The 19329-nt window shown below is 41.9% G+C and overlaps 2 protein-coding genes across 6 annotated transcripts in view; both read left to right on the top strand.

Annotated features, from left to right (window-relative positions):
• Nucleotides 1-698, top strand: part of rbpja (recombination signal binding protein for immunoglobulin kappa J region a) — a 7969-nt gene extending 7271 nt beyond the window's left edge. For both annotated transcript variants that reach the window (XM_027155307.2, XM_027155306.2), the window contains exon 11: nt 1-698. This exon is cut by the window's left edge and continues 906 nt beyond it. The gene's annotated coding sequence lies outside the window, so the exon portion shown is untranslated.
• Nucleotides 699-4100: 3402 nt separating this feature from the next.
• stim2a (tromal interaction molecule 2a) lies at nt 4101-18765 on the top strand. Of its 4 annotated transcripts, none has more exons than XM_027155293.2 (13): nt 4105-4496; nt 4841-5046; nt 5973-6103; nt 6838-6952; nt 7063-7174; nt 7341-7456; nt 8613-8790; nt 9646-9823; nt 9924-10085; nt 10257-10357; nt 10609-10850; nt 15660-15843; nt 16041-18765. In XM_027155293.2, the coding sequence occupies exons 2-13, from the start codon at nt 4944-4946 to the stop codon at nt 17539-17541; spliced, it is 3123 nt and encodes a 1040-aa protein (XP_027011094.1). In that variant the 5' UTR covers nt 4105-4496; nt 4841-4943; the 3' UTR covers nt 17542-18765. The 4 variants fall into 4 exon arrangements, with proteins under 4 accessions (XP_047672017.1, XP_027011094.1, XP_027011095.1 ...); XM_027155294.2 differs by having other exon boundaries at nt 4939-5046; XM_027155292.2 differs by having other exon boundaries at nt 4105-5046.
• The last annotated feature ends 564 nt before the right edge of the window (nt 18766-19329 follow it).

Consider the following 19329-nt stretch of genomic DNA (forward strand, 5'->3'; position numbering starts at 1 on the left):
CCGGCGTTTTTACTTCTTTATTTTGTAATACTGTTTTTACATCATGAATATTTGCCCTGTTTTTTTTTTTCTTTTTCTAAACTGAAGTGTAATATTGTGTGAGATATTTGGGAGAAGGTGGTTTTGTTTGTTTGTTTGTTTTTTAACCACACGAAAGCTTTAACTGACTCATCCTGTCGCCGAGTGATAGTCTGACCGATCACAAACTGCCCCAGATGTTTCTGCCCTTTCTTACTGCCAAAAAAATCTTCACCTTCCCCACGTACCAGCTTGGGTAATGCACTTAGAGCTCAAGAGCATGAAGCAGAGCTCATCACTTCAGAGGCTTTTGTTAGATCCTGATCATCACTGTGATGTTTTTAAACCCTCCACTGATTCTTGGTGTTCAGAGCTCGTGTCACGCAGCCTGGAGACTTTACCCTGATACGATAAACACCACATGGGATGAAAGTTTGCTTCCAGTAAGTCGAGACAGACTCAGTGCTTTTACTCTTTCAGACCTGGTTCATGAGCATGTGGTCTCCTGCCCACACTCAATCTAACAGTCATGCAGCAGACTAATGATCATCTCGAGTCCAGACCTCGGTCTGCGTTATGGATTAGCTAAATTCAGACAGAAATGTTTTTAAAACTCAGAAACACAAGACAGGTGACATCCAGAACTTTGTAATGTAAAACTGGAACTAGACTTAGAGCAGCTTTCAGGAGCAGAAAGAAAGTGGGTGTTGGGGGGGGGGGGGGGGGGTGAAGGTGTTGGGGGTGTGTGTGTGTGTGTGTGTGTGTGTGTGTGTGTGGTGGTGGTGTATGTATTGGGTGTGTGTATGTATTAGGTGTGTCTGTGTGTTGGGGTGTATGTGTTGGAGGAAGGTGTGTGTGTGTGTTGGGGGTGTCTGTGTGTTGGGGGAAGGTGTGTGGGTGTTGGGTGTGTGTTGTTGTGTGTGTGTGTGTGTGTGGGGGGGGTGTGTGTGTGCGCGCGTGCCCGTGCACAGCATCGCTAGGTCTGGTCCCTGATGTAGAGTTCAGCTGAATCTCAGCCTCTCTGCAGACTCTCTTCGAACACATTTTGACTTTGTTTCTTTCTTTTAAAGGGGCATTTTCTTGTTGTCTTGTCTGTTTCCTTGTCCAATCAGATGTAATGTGTTTGATGTAGAAAGCTCGTATTCTGTGATTTAGGATGTTCATCATGTACCAACTGATAATGTGTCCAGAATCTGTGCACTTTGTTGTTCTGCTTTCTTCCTCTAATATCCCCCCCAATGATGGATCTTTTTGTGGCAGCTCAAATGAACCCTTTGTGCCTATGAGAAATCTCCTGAAGCCACCATCACTATTCTCACACATGCATCAATCCCAGAGGTCAAAGGTCACAACCTTTTCAGTGTTATTTTCTCCAGTCTCTTTATCAGGCTGTAACCTTCTCGACATGCCCTTGTCCCCTGGTCACAGCCCCCAGACTCCTGGGGCATTAACCACAAACACGATGCTTTGGCTTTGGATTTTATTTCATTCGATTATGCTTTAAACTCCTGAGATGAAATTCCGAAGGGCCTCCAGTCACGACATGCTTATAGAGACGATTAAAGACGAACTTTAGAAGCAGCTGGACCAAAAGTTCTCATCATGTTAAAGTTTCAGGATCAGTGTTTTATTCACCCAGCTGCTCTGGTTCATCGTGACTCAGCAGTGTAGATATTCACTCCACAGTGGGGTGTAAAACTGTACCGGACCCCAGCCATTGTCTTCCTGTGAGATTCCATCAAAGCCTTTTTTTATATGACAGAAAAACATGGCGAAGGATCAAAACCTAGTGGATTAGTAATAAGTTTGCCTTATAGTTTTGTGAACAAAGTCTTTCTGTCTGCAAAGAAATCTTCTGATATTCATTTCAGACAGTGTTATAAAACTCCCTGATGTCTGAACGTCAGCAGCCGTTTCTTCTCTGTCTATAAAACCATCACCACATTTTAGAAGGCGGAGCTTAAGTGGCATCCTGAAGTTCATTCACTTCAATATCAGCCTTTAACTTCCTGTCCAGTTCAACTGTTGTTTATACAGGACAGGAAGTCCCCCTGCTTCCTGAGACTTATGTTATTTCCATGTTAGCTAAGTTCAGCCACCTATCTCCACAAAGCAAACCGTCCAATCACATCTCGTCTGACTGACTATATTTAGGCTACATGAGGCTGAGGCATGCTGTTTTTGTTTGTTTGTTTGTTTAATGAGAGAATCCTTTTCACTTTTGCCACTGTACTTGCCTTAACAATCAAAAAGAAGTGAACCAGTTCTCCTATAAAATGCTGTTAAATGTCTGTTAAAACCTTGCCTATTAGATCGGACCTGGCACGTGTCGGGCGTCTCGGTTCGGTCTTAAACGGTCATTTTTACATAAGCCAAGATTCCAGACAGTGTGCTGCTTTCTCTGGGGACGTTCGAGTGCCAACGCTCCGAAGCGCCAGTGCTTCTCTGTAGCCTCACCGCACGTCAACATCAGCAGAAACCCCCGGCTATGTCTCAGTTCTCACGTCCACACCACCACTCGAGGCCCGGTTCTGTCACTTTATCCACTCGAGTCAAGTTCACTAGATGATCATTAGAAGAGGGATTCGAGTTGATGTCAGTGGAGCAATAAAATACTTAACAAATGACTGTCTGAGTTGTATTTCTCTGACCCTGACTTTATTTACACAGCTACTCCGCACACTAGGTAACATCACAGATCACTTCAGTTCTCTGGGGAATGTTCTGGATCTCAGTGAACTGCATTCTGACCTGAACTTAGTGTTTTTTGTACTATTGTGTTCTCACTAGACACACAAACCCAGCACAGGGTAACGAGAAGGTTTCGAACCCTGCTGGTGGAGAACCAGAAGGCCTTCACACTTCAGTGTAATCACTTAAACTGTTGGTTTAAAAATAGTTAAATACCCCAGAATTTCTAGCTATGGGAAACTGCTGCAGTCCTTTTGACATCTTGATCCCAGCGTTGGTTTCCTTATTAGTGGAAGTTCCAGGTGAAGAACCCTGAGAACCCTTGGGGAAAGTGTACGGCTGATTCTGTCTGATTGATTAAGGCACAACATTAAAATGTAAACACACAGGACTAATATGAATGATTAGTTGCTGAGTGGGTGGAGCTTCAGAGTCAGCAGGTGCTGATGTCAGGTTAAGTGCCCTGGTGTCGTTCACTTGTACACTCATCAGCGCATTATGAATGGCTCGCTCGGCTAAATGTGAAAGAGATTTGGAAACGTGACACTGCTGATAGACCCCTGTCAGTTGTGCATGTTCATAGGGGCGAAGAATTACAATAACAATCTATACATTTACATTATTTAGCAGACACCCTTATCCAGAGTGACTTACAACTGAGGGTTAAGGGCCTTGCTCAGGGGCCCAGCAGTGGCAGCTTGGTTGACCTGGGGTTCAAACCCATGACCTTCCGATCAATAGTCCTGTGTGTGTGTGTGTGTATTTTTTTTTACACACACACCTGTTGTGTTCTCAGAGTTGTCGAGGTGTAACTCGAACTGGTGTTTCTGCACCTCTAAGAACATGAATCTCAGACTTGGTTATTATGATAGGGTTCTAAATTTAGTCCTGAGTCTTGAGAGTGTGTGTGTGTGTGTGTGTGAGAGAGAGAGAGAGAGAGAGAGAGAGAGAGAGAGAGAGAGAGAGAGAGAGACAAAAACACAGTGTAATTATTTAAAGGTTTTCTTTACAGAGAAGATTGTGTATTTACTTTTGAACTGACTTTATCTAAAAGTGGATTTAAAACCATGTTACAGATCTAGTTTTATATCACACTGATCATCATGTGACACCACCAAGGAATCTTATGAGACACAGTTGAACCACTTTCACAAAAAAATGGTTTTCTTTGGTTTCACTAAGGAATTATTTAACAATTTAGGGTTCTTAGGTTCCTAAAAGCCTTCGTCTTGAAACCCTTTCCAATGGAGAAGCATTCCAAAGATTAGAAATTAGAAATGTTCCACTAGTGGGGAAAATAAAGAACCTTATATTAGTGTAACAGTGTGTTTGTGTTCAGTATGTTAATACGTGTGTGTTGTGTGTGTATGGGGGCAGGGGGGTCTGAAAAGACGACTCCTATTTCCTCGCTCGGCAGAATGTTTCTCCGGAATCGACTCTGTTGATTCAAAACACCTGGAGTTGGAATTAGGGCAATCAGTGCGCGTCCCCGGCTATCAGAGCGCGTCTCCGGCTATCAGTGCGCGTTTGGAGTTACAGCTGAAGACCCATGTGTTGGATTTATAGCCGTATTTACAGAAAGACAGACAGAAGCTCATGTCTGTTAATCCTGGGATTTTACTGTTTACACGATTCACCGCGCGAGATTAGAGGAAATAATGGACTTAAATACGGAAATGATTTTAATCCACTGAGCTTCATGATGGAGTTTATTTTGTTCATTACTTTTTTCCTGTATGATCATCAGTGCTGAAACCTATAGACAGACACCTTTATTTACGCCAGAAGTACTTCATCTACTGAATCACCTTTTTACTAAAACTGTCACTCAGACCAATAAACCTATGGAGTTAGTTATAATGATATTTACAATATTATAGAGAAGTCATGTGTCACGTGACGACCTTCTATTTTTAAAGCGTGAAATGTGACACTGTAAAAAAGTCATTAGTTAATCGTTCATCATAACCTCCTGTCTTTTATTTTAATCTGAATACTACTACTAACAACAACAACAACAACAACAACAATAATAATAATAATAATAATAATAATAATAATAATAATAAAAAGCAGTAGAAATTAAAACAAAATTTGGTTTCATGGTTGTTGACAGTGAGAATCTTTACAGATCATAGATAGAGAAATAAATCTCTACTCTGGGAATAAGAGCTCCGGACGCTGTGTGTTGGAGAGCTGATTTGCTGATTTACTGATTTGTGAATGCAGAAGTGATGATGATGATGATGCTGGGACTTCCTGTAACAGTGCTGTTGATCAGCTGTGGCTTTAGCTTTAGCACTGAACCTGCACAGAAGGAGAACCGAAGCATAACAGGTGAGCAGGTGGTGAAACATTTCAGTTTCTCTATTGTGATTTACGACACATGCTGCTTTTAGAGTACAGGATTTAGTGGATGGTGATTTGCGGTTTGTTGGATTTGGTGCTCATATGTAAACGGACCCAACATTCTACAGGGAACTGAGCTGAGACTCATCTCAAGAGGTATAAACCTGCATCGTGAACACAAATCTCTCCGGGTTCACTTGTGTTATAACAAGCTTCTGTATCAATATCTGAAAGTGACTCGTACTCACGCCTCCGCCTTTGTGTGGAGTTTGCATGTTCTCCCCGTGCCTCGGGGGTTTCCTCCGGGTACTCCGGTTTCCTCCCTCGGTCCAAAAACATGCATGGTAGGTTGATTGGCATCTATGGAAAATTGTCCGTAGTGTGTGAGTGAATGAAAATGTGTGTGTGTGTGCGTGCCCTGCGATGAGTTGGCACGCCGTCCAGGGTGTATCCTGCCTTGATGCCCGATGACACCTGAGAAGTTCGGATAAGCGGTAGAAAATGAATGAATGAATGACTCGTACTCAAACTGAGATGGTCTCAGCTCGGTTTGGTGTAGATCAGTTGGAGTGTTTAGATATGGACCCAAAATCCAGCAATCTGTTCTCAGAGCCCTTAAAAGAACCAAGTGTGGAAGCAGTCTTTAAGTGAACCAACAAAGGATCAGAGTCATCTCTCAGGGACAGTGACAGTGTAAACGGGAAGAGAATTGGGCTCCTGGTCCATTCAAGGTCTGGGTTTGGTTCTTTTAAAGTGGACTCAATTGTGAAAACACCCTTAAATTTACCTGGTTTACATATAGGGAAAGACTCCAGATCCACAGAAATCCTGACTAGGATAAAATCTTTATATCTAATGCGATTATGTTAATATGTTACTGCTTAATAACCTGCATCTCTAACATCTGACCCCAGATGTGTGTGAGCAGGTGATTCCTCCGTGTGTGACAGAGGCGGATCGTTACAGCCTGGAAGCGCTGCGTCACATCCACCAGGAAATGGACGACGATCAGGATGGAGGGATCGAGGTGGAGGAGAGTGTGGAGGTAAATACCAGAGAGAGAAAGAGAGAGAGAGAGTGTGCCACTGTTGTAGAAAATGAATAAACACCTAACAACCAATCACAATTCAGAACTCAGCAACACTGTGATGTCATGTTTATTAACAAAGTTACTGAAGTCAGTTAAACATCTATTTTCTATGTTCTTTGTGTTGAGTGTGTATTAACTGGGTAAATGTGCAGTACAAGCTCCTAATTACCCCTCATTATTTTAATACCTAATCATTTTAATAGCTAATAATTGTTTAGAACTTCCTAGCTGAATGTGTTCCACTTGTAAAAAAGTAAAGTGTAGAGATTTAGGGAGGTAGTTAAGGTCAGTGTGATGGTGGGCACTGTGTGTGTGTGTGTGTGTGTGTGTGCCTGCGAGTGTGTGCCTGCGATTGTGTGTGTGCCTGCGATTGTGTGTGTGCCTGCAAGTGTGTGTGTGTGTGTGTGTGTGGGGGGGGGGGGGGTGTGGATCAGGTTTCTGGGGCAGATGAAGGACATGCCTAAGATGGACCCTCATGGAGCATCCAGTTACACCACAAAACACATTCCAAGACTGTGTGTATGTGTGTATAGGTCTGTGTTTGTGTGTGTGTTTCGGAAGGCAGCAGTGGTGCTTTTCACAAAGGAGCCCTTTAACTTAAAAAGTTTAAAAAAATGAGAATGAGGATGTAGCAAACATTTTAAATAATTCCTGCATTGGTTTGTGTGTCTTTTTGTGTGTTTGTGTAGTTCATTATTGAGGACATGCAGCAGCAGCAGCAGACGAATAAACACAGTAAACTACACAGAGAAGATCAGCACATCACTGTGGAGGAGCTCTGGAGAGGTTGGAAGTCCTCAGAAGGTGTGTGAGAAAGTTTGTGTGTGTGTGTGTGTGTGTGTGTGTGTGTGTGTGTGTGTGTGTTATTTTTACAAGTGAACAGGATATTTTTTGGGGGTTTTTCGCTCTCTCAGTTCATAACTGGACACAGGAGGATGTGCTGCAGTGGCTGCGAGAGTTTGTGGAGTTGCCACAATATGAAAAGGGCTTTAAAGAGTTACGCGTCAGTGGAAACACACTGCCCAGGTGAGAGCAACCGATCGGAAGTCAGCTGTAGACATGTAATTATACACTCTTGGTTCCTCATGGGGTTCCTTGGAGTCCTTCAGTGCAATACTAATGTAGCAGCATGACTAATGGTGTGTATTATTAAGTGGATAATTGTATGAAGTGTCTTTGTGCTTTTCTCTAGGATTGCATCCAATGAGCCATCATTCATGAGCACCTACCTGAAGATCCAGGACCAGCAGCACAAACACAAGCTGAAGCTCAAGGCACTAGATGTTGTGCTGTTTGGACCACCTACAAGTGTGTACTTTTATGTATACTTGAATGTAGAGATCAAAGAGTTCATTGGTAGTTTCAGGAGAATGGTATTTATTCATTACAATATATCACACACTTGATACATAATAAAACGCCTAAACAACTATTATTTATAATTCAATTACAACTTGATGTGACTTGCATGTGTTGGTGAAATGAAAACAAGTACAATATCAGAGAAACACCAAGACTGAACTCTTAAAACTAACAAGCTTAGCCTCAAACTCAGAGGAGTACCAAGAGTAACTCATAGGGGCATGGACCTCCATCTCTGAGAAAAAACAAGATCAAGATTAATCAACAGAGATCAAGATGCACCAAGACCCCAAACACACATAAACAATGAAATCAAACTCATAGGAACAACAAGATCAACTTTATACAAATACACAGATCACCTCAACTTCATAGAAAGACCAAGAAGAACCACACAAAGTTCTGGGACCTATAGTCAAGATTTCTAGTAATATAAGTGACGTGACATACGGCTAAGTACAGTGACCCATACTCAGAATTAGTTCTCTGCATTTAACCCATTCAAAGTGCACAAACACTGCAGTGAACACACACCCAGGGAGCAGTTGGGGGGTGGGGGGTGTTTGGTGCCTTGCTCAAGGGCACCTAAGTCGTGGTATTGCCGGCACGAGACTTGAACCCACAACCTTAGGGTTAGTTCCCCAAATTACATAAATTATAAACCCAATGTACTCATATCTGAAATTCATCATCTCAGCTCCTGGGTGATGGTATGGTGTGATGTGGAGTAGGATATGGGAATTGTTCGGTCATTGGTACTAACCTGATGTATGAGTAGCATGTTTGACCGTTAACACCCTCAGTTATTTTAATGTCATTTACAAATATAGCTCTGATCATATTAAGCACTTTCTAACTTTAGCAACTATTGTATTACTCTGTCACACCTATTGAATATTATCTTGGATACTTGAGCACTATCTTGGAATTTCGGTCCTGGTCCTCATTTTCCTTTACTAGTTATCAAGTATTTCGAAGAGCAAAACATAGAACTTTTGTAAGACTACAGTTCTTCACTAGAATTGAGAAACAGGTGAGCTGTGAGAAGATCCAGTTAGCTGGAATTGTTGGATCATGTTGTCCTGCACTTTTTTGTCCCCAGGGCCACCACACAACTGGATGAAAGACCTGCTGCTCATTGTGTCAGTAGTGATGGGGTTGGGTGGGTGCTGGTTTGCTCAGGTACAGAACAAAGCATCAAAGGAGCATATTTCCAAAATGATGAAGGATCTGGAGAGCCTACAGAGAGCTGAGAAGAGTCTCCGAGACATGCAGGAGCAGTGAGTCATCAGTGTCTAAACTAGTGTTTTACTTTAACTTATCCCTGTAGATGTCCTTTTTAGGTTTAAGACCAGTAGTACCGTTACATTTAATATGCCTAAAATGCCTAATGCAACATATATTCACCTCTCACTCACCAAAAACTCAGTCCAAGTGCTTGAGAATCACTCTGATGTTGTGGTGTGTGAGCACCTTTTAAAGGTGCGGTGCACAATGTTTGAGAAACGCTTCAGAAAACTGAGTTGGGCTGACTAACAAAACAAATGTGTAGCCAATGAGCAGAAACGGGCATGTCTTGTCAATATGTGGCAGAGAGAGTGTTCAGTGCACATGTGTGACATTAAAGCAATGGAAACATTGACATGGCGGATACCTGCCGTTAGCTCTGCCTCGGGTTCTAGGTGTTGAACTGCATGACTTCTGCATGAAACAGAGCTAAACCTTTCACGGTACAACACACAGTATTACAAAAACATATTTGTATTACCACAGTATTACTTATTGAGTTCATTTATTGATAAAAAATATCCCCTCTGCCAGCTGCCCCAGCAGGTTCTGCCATAATAGTTGCCTGAGTTACGTATGTACAATGTATGTGTGGGCGGAGCTATCAAAACAGGGGTGACACCCATTTGGGTTAGGAGCGTGTTTGTTTTGGTGATTTCAAATGTCAACATTAGCTTTCAAACATCATGCACCGCACCTTTAAAAATCAATCATTTTATAAAAACACATTGCTGATTTCCTTCTAGCTAAGTCCCTGCCAATTGCTCCACAGAAGCTAAGCATATGGTCACATAAACGGAAAATACACCATTATTAAACAATTAATAAAATTATTTTAATTTGCCCAGGCTGGAACAGGCCCAGGAGGAGAAGCGTACAGTAGCAGTGGAGAAGCAGTTTTTAGAGGAGAAAATGAGGGACGAGATCCAGGGAGCTCAAGAAGAGGCCAACCGGCTCCAGCAGCTTCGCAAGGGTGCCGTTACTGAACTTAGTCGGCTGAGATATGCCGAGGAAGAACTTGAACAGGTAATTTACATGTCACTTGTATGGAAGGAGAGCAGGGCCATTTCTTGCTTTTATTGGCCATTTCAACAGCCATGAAGGAATGTTTGTTTATTGCATTCAGATTCGAGGGGCTTTGAAGAAGACGGAGCAGGACATGCAGGCTAGCTGGTCAGTGCCTGAGTCTCTGCAGCTGTGGCTTCAACTCACACATGAGGTGGAGATGCAGTACTACAATGTCAAAAAGCAGAGTGCTGAACAGCAGTTGGCCACTGCTAAATATGAGGTATCGACACTATCTACATCATAATTTGGCATTAGTAGTGTGGGGCTTGGGATGGTAAATTGTATGTTCATATTTAAGATGTGCCATTCTACTTTCTTGCCAAGTTCTCATTCCTGATACCCAGTCTGTGCATATATTTGCTGTTGCATTCTTGTTTGGTGGTCTCTCAAGGCAGAGAGAATTAAGAAGAAGAGAAGTTCTGTTTTTGGTACCCTCCATGTGGCTCACAGTTCCTCTTTAGATCAAGTGGATCACAAGATCTTACAGGCCAAGTAAGAATATAAGAGAGGGAACTTTTGTGTCTGTGTATTTGTCAGGAAATTTTGTTGGCAAACAGACAGTATGAAGTTTTATGGAAAACCTTGTGTGTTATGGTATTATGGTACAAATGTATAGTTATGTACAGACATTAGAGAGAAACCATGTTACTAAAGGGAATAACAGGGAGAATTATTGATCAGTTGATCAAGACCAATCGATTAATAATAGTTAATAAGGAGTGTGTTGATGTTTTTGTTAACAGAAACTCCCTAACAGAAGTGACGGCATATTTGCAAGAACGCCTTCATAGGTGGCAGCAGATTGAGCTGTTGTGTGGATTTGCTATTATGAACAATGTTGGACTGCCAAACCTCACTGCCACCTTGTATCCTGAACCGAAATGGATGGTCTTGTCAAGATCCACCATGTCATCCTACCAAATGCCCGTAGGCATTGAGGACATGGAGGATGACATGCCTTCCATGATGCCGCAAAAAATTCCTGGTGAGTCTTGTTGTGTACTTGGAGACTATATGACGCATTTATTAAAGGATGACACACACACACGGACTAAACGAGAATGTTCTTTACTCACATGTCAGAGAGAGACAAAACCGGAAAACAAATCAACAACCGGAAAAACACGCAAAAGTGCATTCTGGGAAATGTAGTTAATTAACAGCATAAACAACATGCACAACATTTCCTCCCCTCTTACTCTCTAAGGTATAACACAAGATCACAGATTAAACTGTACCACTTAACTTATAAAATTTACTTCCTATTATCGACATACTTTTTTTTAAATTTTATATATAAAATATATATATATATATATATATATATAAAATTTTATATATTTTATATATATATATATACGTGAACATTGAGTCTTTATTGTTGAGTCATGTTATACAATAACAATACGGTGACCTGGGAATGAGGGTAGACTACCCCAGACCCTAGCTTACCCTTAGGGGATTATTCTGCCCCAAAGCAATAAGGGTAGCCCCTAACTAAGTGTAATCCGCTAAATGCCGAGGTGGACGCCGCTCCCTTACTGGATACCGACGGCCTATTTGGGTTCCATTTTCTGCCGAGGGAGATAATGGTTCGTTAGCAAAAGAATCATTTGAGGTCATCGTAGGCTCCTTTGTGGAGACTAATGAAGTTGGAGAATTTACATCTGTGGCATCTGTGACCTCAGGAACATCTGTAACGGTGCTGGCTCCACCAAGCAACTGATCAGTATGTCTCCTCCAGGAAAGATTGTCAGCAGTCTTAACCTTGTATGACACTGGACCTGTCTGGGCCTCCACAGTAACTGGAACCCATTTTGGACCACTACCATAGTTCCGAGCAAGCACTGATGAGCCTGTTGCAAAGAGTCTGTCTTTGGCTCGCAGATTCCGTCGCTGTACTTGATGCTCTTGTTGCCGTTGAACAGTTTCTTTGAGTGTTGCTGGTTTAATCAGCTCAAAGCTTGTCCTGAGCTCTCTGTTGAACAGCAAATGTGCTGGCGACACTTTGGTGGTTGTATGCGGAGTACTACAATAGAAGAGCAAGAAGCTGTGCAAACGCTGATGGAATGTGCCCTGCCCGAGCGACGCTTTCAAAGCATGTTTCATGGTTTGGACAAACCTTTCTGCTAACCCATTAGTTGCAGGATGGTAGGGTGATAACGTGATATGTTGTACACCATTTGCCCGTAGAAATGTGGCCATCTCGTGAGATGTGAATTGAGGGCCGTTATCTGAGACAAGTTGCACTGGTGATCCAAATCTACTGAAAATTTCTCCCAGTTTCTCAATTGTCTTTTCGGCTGAAGTAGATTTCATAATGGCCACCTCAGGCCACTTGCTGTGTGCATCCATGACTTCCAACAGCATTTTGTCCTCGACTGGACCTGCAAAATCAATATGAATGCGATGCCATGGTTTTTCAGGATATTCCCACGGGTGCAACGGTGCAAGTTGTGGTGTGTTACGTATGCACTGGCATGAGGTACAGGTCCTGGCTTTTTCCTCAATTTGGCCATCTACTCCTGGCCACCAGAAGTAGCTCCTGGCAATCTCCTTCATGCGGACCATTCCACAGTGTCCTACGTGCAGCTGTTTTAGCACTGGATTGCGTAAAGCCGGGGAAATAACCACTCTCCTTCCCCACAATAAACATCCTGACTGCACTGAAAGTTCAGGACGTCGAGAGATGTAAGGTTTCAGCTCCAGGTCATCGCTCTCCCCTTTGCCTGTCATAACAATATCCACGACTCTTGACAGGACAGGGTCGTTTCGTGTGCCCCTGCGTACTTGCGCGGCTGTTATAGGGGCCCGTTCCACCTGGCTGAAATAGAAAATTTTAGCCACCCTTGCTTCCTTTACCTTTTCAGCAAGAGGCAACCTGGACAGCCCGTCTGCATTTCCGTGCAATTCCGACTTTCGGTACTTGATGTCATAGGTGTGAGCTGATAACAACAAAGCCCACCTTTGCATCCTACTTGCAGCAAGAGCAGGAATGCCATGGTGTGGACCAAATATTGCAGTGAGTGGACGATGATCCGTCAGCAGCGTGAATTTCCTTCCAAAAATATACTGGAAAAACTTACGTACTCCAAACACAATGCTCAATGCTTCTCGTTCAATCTGAGCATAGTTTGCTTCTGCTTTGCTCAGACTTCTGGAAGCAAACGCGATTGGCCTCTCTTGACCATTGGGCATGATGTGGGACAAGACAGCTCCCACACCATATGGGGAAGCATCGCAGGCCAGCTGAATAGGAAGAGCAGGGTCAAAATGAGTGAGCGCATTTGACCTTAGAAGCGTCTCCTTTGCTTTCTTGAATGACTCCTGGCATTCAGAGTTCCACTTCCAATCATTTTCCTGGCATAACAATTTGTGCAGAGGTTTCAACAGTGTAGAAATATTTGGAATGAAACGGCCATAATAGTTCAGTAAGCCGAGGAAAGACCGTAACTGGCTGATGTTTTTGGGTACTGGAGCATCCACGATAGCCTTAACCTTGGATGGGGATGTATGCAGACCAGAGGCATCAATGACATGGCCTAAGTATTCAACTGCAACTTGGAAAAATTCACATTTATCCTTACGCACTCTTAATCCGTATTCTTTCGGTCGATTTTGCTGAATCTCTGTCCTCCTGTCAACCCCGCAAAAAGATCATTAATGTGAGGCAAGGGATATTGTTCAGCTGACAACACTGGATTTACCGTAACTTTAAAATCCCCCCAGATCCTTATGCCTCCATCCTTCTTTATAACTGGAACAATAGGCGTTGCCCACTTACTTACACTGACTGGTTCCAGCACTCCATTCCTCACAAGTTCATTTAAGCTCGCCTCTACTTTAGGTCTGCGTGCGTATGGCAGGGGCCGGGATTTAAAAACTTTGGCTGGCTTCCCTGTTCCACTGTCAATTTCACTGTAATTCCTTCCATGCTGCCTAACTCCTGTTTGAAAATTTCACTGTGTTTTTCAAGGACACCTTTGAGGTCCAGGGTTTTAGGTGTTATCTTATGTATGGTCTGCCAGTCCACCCTTAGTTGTTCCAGCCAGGAACGTCCCATCAATGAGGGGTAATCACCTGCAACCACATACAATGGCAGTTTTTTGTTTGTCCATGCAACTCAACTGTAACTTGGGTGAGCCCTTTCATGGTCACTGATTCTCCAGTATAAGTTTTAAGGACAACATCAGGTGGTTTGAGTGGCAGGTGGCTGAGTATTTCACTGTATACCGCATCTGACACCAGCGATACAGCAGCACCAGTGTTGATTTCCATTTTCACTGGCTGTCCTTCCAGCAGTGCAGTGACTTTATAAGCCTTAGTTCCACCTGCTACAGTGAGCACATGCAAAGGAAATTCCTCATCAGATGTGTCGGTACACTCTTTATTTCCCTGTCCGACTGTAAATACGCGCTTCTTTTGTTTCCTTCTGAAAACTGGTTTCTGATGTATTTTTTTCTTTTCCGTTTTATTTTTACATGCCCGCTCAATGTGTCCCTTTTTCTTACAGCTGCGGCACTCCATATCCTTAAACCAGCATGAAACAGGTGAATGTCCAGTCTTACCACAACGAAAACATGGGCTTTTAATTTCAGTTTGTTTTTCTGTCTCCATCTTGTACACTTTACTGTTTGAGCTCAATTGCTGGGCTTCTTTAGCAGCCAATTCCATAGATATACTTAGCTCAATTGCTCTTTGTAGTGTCAGGTTGCTCTCAGTTAACAGTCTTTTCTGTATGCCCTCACAGCATAGTCCGCATACTAATCTGTCCCGAAGTGTATCATTGAGCACATCACCAAATTCACAGTGTTCAGCTAATTTTTTTTAGCACTGCCACAAACACTGCTACAGATTCCCCTTCTAGCTGCTGTCGTCTGTGAAAACGAAATCGCTCTGCAATTACTAAGGGCTTTGGAGAGAAATGTGCTTTAAGAGTGTTCACTATTTGCTCATACGTTTTCTCTCCGGGTTTCTCTGGATGCAGGAGGTTGCGCAGTAGTGTATATGTCTTTGGACCTATTACACTCAAAAATGTGGGTACAACTTTCTCTTCAGTAATAGCATTAGCTGCTACAAAGTACTCAAATCTTTCTGTATAAGAGCACCACTGTTCACTGCTTTCCTCAAAAGGACCCAAATTTCCAAATACTGATGCCATTTTATCTGTTCTCTGTTGTTTAACAAGCAATTCAGTCGCTTATCTGAATCGTTGTCTTCCCTCCCCGCTTAGCAGCCAAGGCGCGAATTTGCTGAAGGTCGTAATCCGCGGTTTTCCGTGCACATTTCCGCTTATTTAAAACACACACGGGATAACGAGATCCTCGTCGGCACTTTTGTTGTGTACTTGGAGACTATATGACGCATTTATTAAAGGATGACACACACACACGGACTAAACGAGAATGTTCTTTACTCACATGTCAGAGAGAGACAAAACCGGAAAACAAATCAACAACCGGAAAAACACGCAAAAGTGCATTCTGGGAAATGTAGTTAATTAACAGCATTAACAACATACACAAGTCTGGTCATCATTTCTCTACTGACCAGAGGGTTGTGATTTCAAATCTCAGTACCACCAAGCGCTTTGCTGGGCCTTTAAGCAAGATACTTAACTTTAAATTGCTCAGTTGTATAAAATTAGGTAAATGGAATATGTAATGCCCTTTCACTTTTGTTATTCACTATTAAAAAGGGCATCTGCCAAATGACTTGAATGTAAATTAGAGGAAAATCTCCCAAAAGTCTCACTTCATCTACTAATTCTTTGTAACCTTTGTCCTATTTGCAGTTGCAGTTTCTCCACTGAAGCTTTCTCCTCGAACGCTGGTCCGTTCTCGTCGAACTGGTCATATTGTCCAGCCACCTGTTATTCTGTCACCTGATCCCGATCTTCTAATCCCGATTCGGCCTCCACTCCCTCCGTATGGGGAAGAGGAAGGAGAAGGAATCATTTTCCCTTCTATAGTGAAACAGTAGGTGTTTATTATAGAGGTAATCTCTATTGGTAGATTCTAGTTGGTTGGTTAATTGTTTTTAATTAATTGATCTCTAGAATTCAGCAAACTGTATTTATATAGTTTTAGGTTTAGCTCAGGAGATATTACTAGAGAATACATTTTTGCTTGGACTGCAATCGTATGTTTTTCAAAATCCTTTACTTGTATTATAGAGAGTGTCTAGAGACAGTCTCAGATCCTGATCCCATTGGATCCTCTGTTGGAATAAAGTACACCGGGCCTGGATTGGATACTTCACAGCGAAAACCATACCGTGACTGCTTGGACCGTTTCGCTGATAGTGTCACAAGTAAGATTCAACTTGATGGACAAGAGAACAGCCCTTTACGCAAAATATCACAAGAAGAACTTGGGCATCATCTAAGGGGTGATTGTAGAAAGGTTTCACGTGAAGAATTTCATGTTGAAACCCAAGCAAGGAAATCAAGGGAGGAACATGTGTCTCCTGAAGCTTTAGTGAGTCCAATGAGTACAAAGATAACCGACGTTCCTGATGATTTCAAGAAGATTCCAAGAATTTTACCAATAGATTCTAGTTATTCTTCTATTAAACCATCCATCAAGGAGAAATTAGATTCCCCTGTGGAACCTTACCTTGGAATAAAATACATGGATGATGCTGAGGTAAATGTGGGCAGTCTGCGACAAAAGATGTTTAAAGAAAGGAAGGATCCCTCAGATGAGATCCTGTTGAAGATGATCCTGAAAGATGAATGCACCTCATACACCCAAAGTGGTCAAGAATGTGACTTAAAAATAGACAGTGCTTCACGATTAATGCTTAGAGAGGAAACTCAAAAGGGGCATAACCTGTTAGCAGACAAACCCGTAGACTCTGGATCCACGAGTCCTCTCAGAGATGAACATAATTACTCCTTCACAGTGGAAGGACAGAGAGTAAAGCTCAGAGAAAGTGAAGAGCTGCCCAAAGAACAATTTTGCAGAAAGGTGCTCAGAGATGATAAAGGTCTGTTCATTAGCAAGAGAAGGCTGTTTCGACGCATTTCCACAGATAGTACATTTAGTAAAAAGGCAGGTGATTTGGATGCTTCCGTGGAAAACCAGCGAACAATGTCTTTAAGAGAGAGAAAGGACAATGCTCTATCCAGGAAGCTCTTTAGAGATGAACACGATGTTGTCACAGAGAGACAAAAACTCTTTCAGGACATCAGGCTAGACAATACTTTGGACACAGAGATAGATAAACTCCAGAGAGATGTGGTAGATGTACCTGTGGAGACTGTCAGACCAAAGATATCCAGAGAGAAATTTCTTTCAGACCCAGACCAACCTGACCTGACAATTGGCTCCTTAATGCTCTGGACCACACCCTCAGACCCCCTTAGCCAGCTAGTGTATGATGGTATTTTAGAGAAGTCGTATCAGAACCCTCTAAATATGATGAGTCCTGGAGATCTTAGTCTTCCTGCCTCTCTGCCCTCAATATCCACCTCTTCCCAAAGCCTTGTGAGCAGCGATGGCTCTGCCAGCAGTTCTACACAATCAGGCAATCTTTCACCAGCAGAATCCTGCAGTGGAAAGAAAGGCAAGAAGTCCTTAAAGCTTAAGAACCTGTTCAGGAAAAAGAAGGATAAGGAGAAAGATAAAGACCCAAAACAGGAACATCCACAAGGAGGTTTACAGAAGCTGTGAGTTGTTACAAGACCTTGTAGACTTACAAGACCTTGTAGACTTACAAGACCTTGTAGACCCAATAATGCTATGAATCATGAATTCTGTGATTTCAAAACAAATTGTTGGGATCCTAATTGCAGGCTTTGCCAAATTAACTCTGTAATGTTTCCATGGTTATTGTGATAATTGTGGACACTTGGTAGTTGTGTTCTTTTCCCAAAGAGGCTTCATGCTTGGCAGATGACAAAAATCTGTAAAAGCCCCACCAGGTACCACCTGGGCATGTGATCCTTGACAGTATTTGCTCATGTCCTTGATGTATTTGAAATGGAGTTGTATGGAATTGTCTTGTTATAACTTGCAAACTCTAGTGAATCAGTACAAACCTACTGCAATAAAATCCAAACGGTAGACTAAAATATATCATCAGTAGGAGACTGCATATTACTGTCCCTCACTCCTTCTGGTGGTCACACTTACTTTTTATTTGTTGGAACTGAGACTCGAGTTTTGAGCCTAAACTCCTGTGCAGTTGTTTCTCAGCTGCCATAAAAACTTCCAATCACTTTGTTTCTTTGCTTTGCTACAGGTCTTAATGAGGTAAAAACGGTTATAACAGACCTCTAATGTCTGTGTCATTCTGTAATGGTTATTAGAAGTTTTTTCATTTCATTAGAAGGTTTTTCATTTCTTAAGTAATTTGCCATGGTAACGCCTGGATGTGGCGACGTGGCCGTTAAGGTCGCCTAGGATATCTATGGTGCTAGAGAATACAGTGCTTTGCAAAAGTATTCATACCCGCTGAACGTTTTCACAGTTGACACGTTACAACCACAAACAAAAATTTATTTTATTAGGAATTTTTGTGATAGACCAACACAAAGTGGCACATAATTGTGAAGTGGAAGGAAAATGATAAATGGTGTCCAATACTTTTTTTTTTTTTACAAATAAATATCTGAAAAGTGTGGCATGCATTTGTTTATTTGGACACCATTTATAATTTTCATTCCACTTCACAATTATGTGCCACTTTCTTTCGGTCTATTTCATAAAATCCCAATAAAATACATTTTTATTCTTTGTAGTTGTAACGTGTCAAAAGTGGAAAAGTTCAGTGGGTGTGAATACTTTTGCAAGGCACTGTATATCCAAAGCCACCAATCTGCTCAGTCATTAGTCGTTTTCTTACTAAAAATACAATTTCTGGAAGGAAACAGCATCTGTTCAGTTTATCACAGTCAAAAATATTTACCCTTCATGACCATGTCACCCATCTTGTAGGGTAATTTTTTTATTGACAGTTTGTTTTGGATATTAAGGTTCTTAATAACATTAATTAAGGTTGTTATTATTTGTTTCATATATTATCACTTCCAGCCCATATACAGAAACCTATTTTATCATCAGCCTCCTACTGATCGTCATCGCATGGCTGTGCATTTCATTTACATACAGTATATTACATACGTTAACTTAGCAACTGGTCGAACGTTTGTGTCACTTTGTGGTTCTTGTGGTTGCTTCACCATCTGTTTCTGAAGGTTACTTTCTTAAAACAAAGTCTTCATGTGATAATAGGTTAGGGGTTTTGTTCTATATTCTTTGTAAAAATGACAAAACCTATGAAGTATCTATTTTAGTGAGTAATTTATTGTACTATTTTAGTTGAACCATCACAGATGTGATGCTATAAGACAGCAGGTGTGTGAAGTTGTTTACTTAAATATGGTATTAATAAAGTCTTAAAGATTTCAAATGTATTGGTCCATAGAATGACAAATGATTTTATATAAACTTAGAGAA

This window comes from Tachysurus fulvidraco, chromosome 7 (genome assembly GCF_022655615.1).
Source record: "Tachysurus fulvidraco isolate hzauxx_2018 chromosome 7, HZAU_PFXX_2.0, whole genome shotgun sequence".
Classification (NCBI taxonomy): Eukaryota; Metazoa; Chordata; class Actinopteri; order Siluriformes; family Bagridae; genus Tachysurus; species Tachysurus fulvidraco.

Excerpts from the sequence above, each read along its gene's own strand:
- stim2a (XM_027155292.2), top strand. The coding sequence starts at position 4,944 with ATGATGATGATGATGCTGGGACTTCCTGTAACAGTGCTGTTGATCAGC. Across the intron at positions 7,457-8,612 it reads GCTGTTTGGACCACCTACAA|GGCCACCACACAACTGGATG; the intron begins GTGTGTACTTTT and ends TTTTGTCCCCAG. Across the intron at positions 9,824-9,923 it reads CCGAGGAAGAACTTGAACAG|ATTCGAGGGGCTTTGAAGAA; the intron begins GTAATTTACATG and ends TATTGCATTCAG.